Consider the following 2,189-nt stretch of genomic DNA (forward strand, 5'->3'; position numbering starts at 1 on the left):
TATAAAATTAGTCTAAAAGGTAGTAACAATTAATTACAAAGGTCGATAAGATCTCTTTGAGGAGATATCAGAGACCAGTTTTATTATTTTCCCTTTATTTGTAAAAGTGCAAAATTATTCTGTACAAATCCATCATATAAAAATCAGCACTCTGTAAAATATACAAAAGCATATGGATCTCTAACAAGATCTCAGAAATTGTATTCCCTGTGTGTCACTAATATCATGATTCCACATCAGGAACAGTTCTACATACCACTGTTGGACAGTGATGGTAAGACCTGCACCATCTGGACAGAGAGAAGGTGCATGCCCTTTTAAACCTCAAGCACGTCACAGATACCCTGTCAGTTCTCAAGATTAAAATAAATTACATAAATAGGAGAGGGGGCCGAGCACCTCCCTGCCAGTCCGTGCCGTGCCCCAGCCAGTCCCTCACACGTCGGGGTAGCCACAGTAGTAAACGGCGCTGCTGGCGTCTGAGACGGCCGAGGAGATGGGACCCGCGCCGTCGGGCGCCGCCAGCCCGGCCGCGTCGTGGCCGGCGAAGGGCAGCCCCAGCTCGGGCTTGCAGGCAAAGCGCAGGTACTGCTCGAACTCCGTGCGGTCCACCTCGCCCAGCAGCTCCTCGGGCGGCAGCTGCTCCAGCTGCTCCCGGCACGGCGCCGCCTCGGGCGGCGGGGACGGCTGCCCCACGGGCCCCGGTGGCAGCGGCGGGCCGCGCCCCGGGCCGGGCGGCTGGCACGCCTGCCCGTAGTACGCGTGCAGCGGCGCCGGGCAGCCCAGCAGCCCCTGCAGCGACCCGCCCGGCCCCAGCGCCTCGCCGCCTGCCAGGTGCCGCCGCAGCGACGCGCCCGACGGGCTCTCGCCCGCCGCCGGGTACTCGACGGCCGCCGGGTGCGGGCCGTAGCCATAGGGCACCAGCGCGCACTCCTCCTGCAGCCCCGCCGCGAAGAAAGGCGCCTCGCTCTCCGCCGCGTCCAGCGGCGACGGGTCCGGCGTCGGCAGGCTGTAGCCGTCGAACGCGGCGCCCAGCGGCGGACAGTCCCGGTAGTGGCCCGCGCCCGCCGCCCCGTAGCCCTGCTCGGCGTAGGGCAGGCCCAGCCCCTCCACGCACATCCTGCCGCCGACGCTGCTGCCGCCGCCGCCCTCGCTGCCCAGCCCGGGTCCCGCCGCCGCCGCCTCCGCCAGGCCGTGCTGCAGGAAGCCGCTCTCCACCCGCTTCAGGCGCTTCACCTGCTTCCGCCGCCGCGGCCGGTACTTGTAGTTGGGGTGGTCCTGCATGTGCTGCACCCGCAGCCGCTCCGCCTCCTCCACGAACGGCCGCTTCTCCGACAGCGACAGCGCCTTCCACGATTTACCTGCACCCACCGACACCGTCAGACCAGCCGCCCACCGGGGCGCCCCCGCGCCCGCCACCGTCACCTTCGCCGCCGCCCCCGCCCACAGCCGGGATCCCGAACTCCTCCCAGGTGCCCGCTCCTCACCCTCGGACCCGCCGCTTCGGCATCTCCCCCGCACCGGGACCCCCGGCCCGACAGCGCACGGGTCGCCCCACTCCCCGCCCGCAGCCCGGGCCCCGAGGTCCTCCCGGGCTCCTCTCTCTCGCGGATCCACCCGACGGGGCCGCGCTCCCGCCCGCCCGCCCGCGCTCACCCAGCATCTTGCTGAGCTCGGCGTTGTGCAGGTCCGGGTTCTGCTGCGCCAGCCGCTTGCGCTCGTCCTTCGCCCACACCATGAAGGCGTTCATGGGGCGCCGGATCCGCGCCTCGCTCTTGCTCCGGCCGCCCGTCGCCCCCGACGGCGCCGCCTCGCCTTTCGCTTTCGCCTCGCCCAGCGGACTCAGCGACTCTGCCCACGGGCACATGGCCGGCATCATGATGGGCAGCGAGCACCGCCCCTGTGCCTGGTCGTCGCTGCTGGCGTAGCCCGCATCGGGGGCTGCTCATCGCGGGACGGCCCGAGACGCGCCGTCAATCGCCGCCACCGCCAAGGCCGAGAGCTCCGGCGGGGCCGCAGGACGGACTCGGCACTCGGACCCCTCTCGCTGCTGTCGGGACCGGCGCCCGGCCCGGCCCTATTTGAGCTGCGGTGCGGCCAATGGGGCCGCGGGGGCGGGCGCGCAGCCGGACGGCGGCGGTGGCTCCTGCTGCGCTACGGGGCGGCCCCTGGGGCTCCTCCTGGCGCGG

General features: G+C 69.2%; 1 protein-coding gene across 1 annotated transcript; it reads right to left on the reverse strand.

Annotated features, from left to right (window-relative positions):
• Positions 1-310: 310 nt before the first annotated feature.
• LOC113940882 (transcription factor SOX-17-like) lies at positions 311-1,941 on the reverse strand (the record flags this gene model as incomplete). The annotated part of the gene is made up of 2 exons (XM_027632029.1): positions 311-1,361; positions 1,657-1,941. Coding segments are annotated over 2 exons (1,211 nt in total), but the record flags the coding sequence as incomplete, so codon positions are not given.
• Between the last annotated feature and the right edge of the window lie 248 nt (positions 1,942-2,189).

Source organism: Corapipo altera, unplaced genomic scaffold (genome assembly GCF_003945725.1).
Source record: "Corapipo altera isolate COAL_440 unplaced genomic scaffold, ASM394572v1 104750, whole genome shotgun sequence".
Classification (NCBI taxonomy): Eukaryota; Metazoa; Chordata; class Aves; order Passeriformes; family Pipridae; genus Corapipo; species Corapipo altera.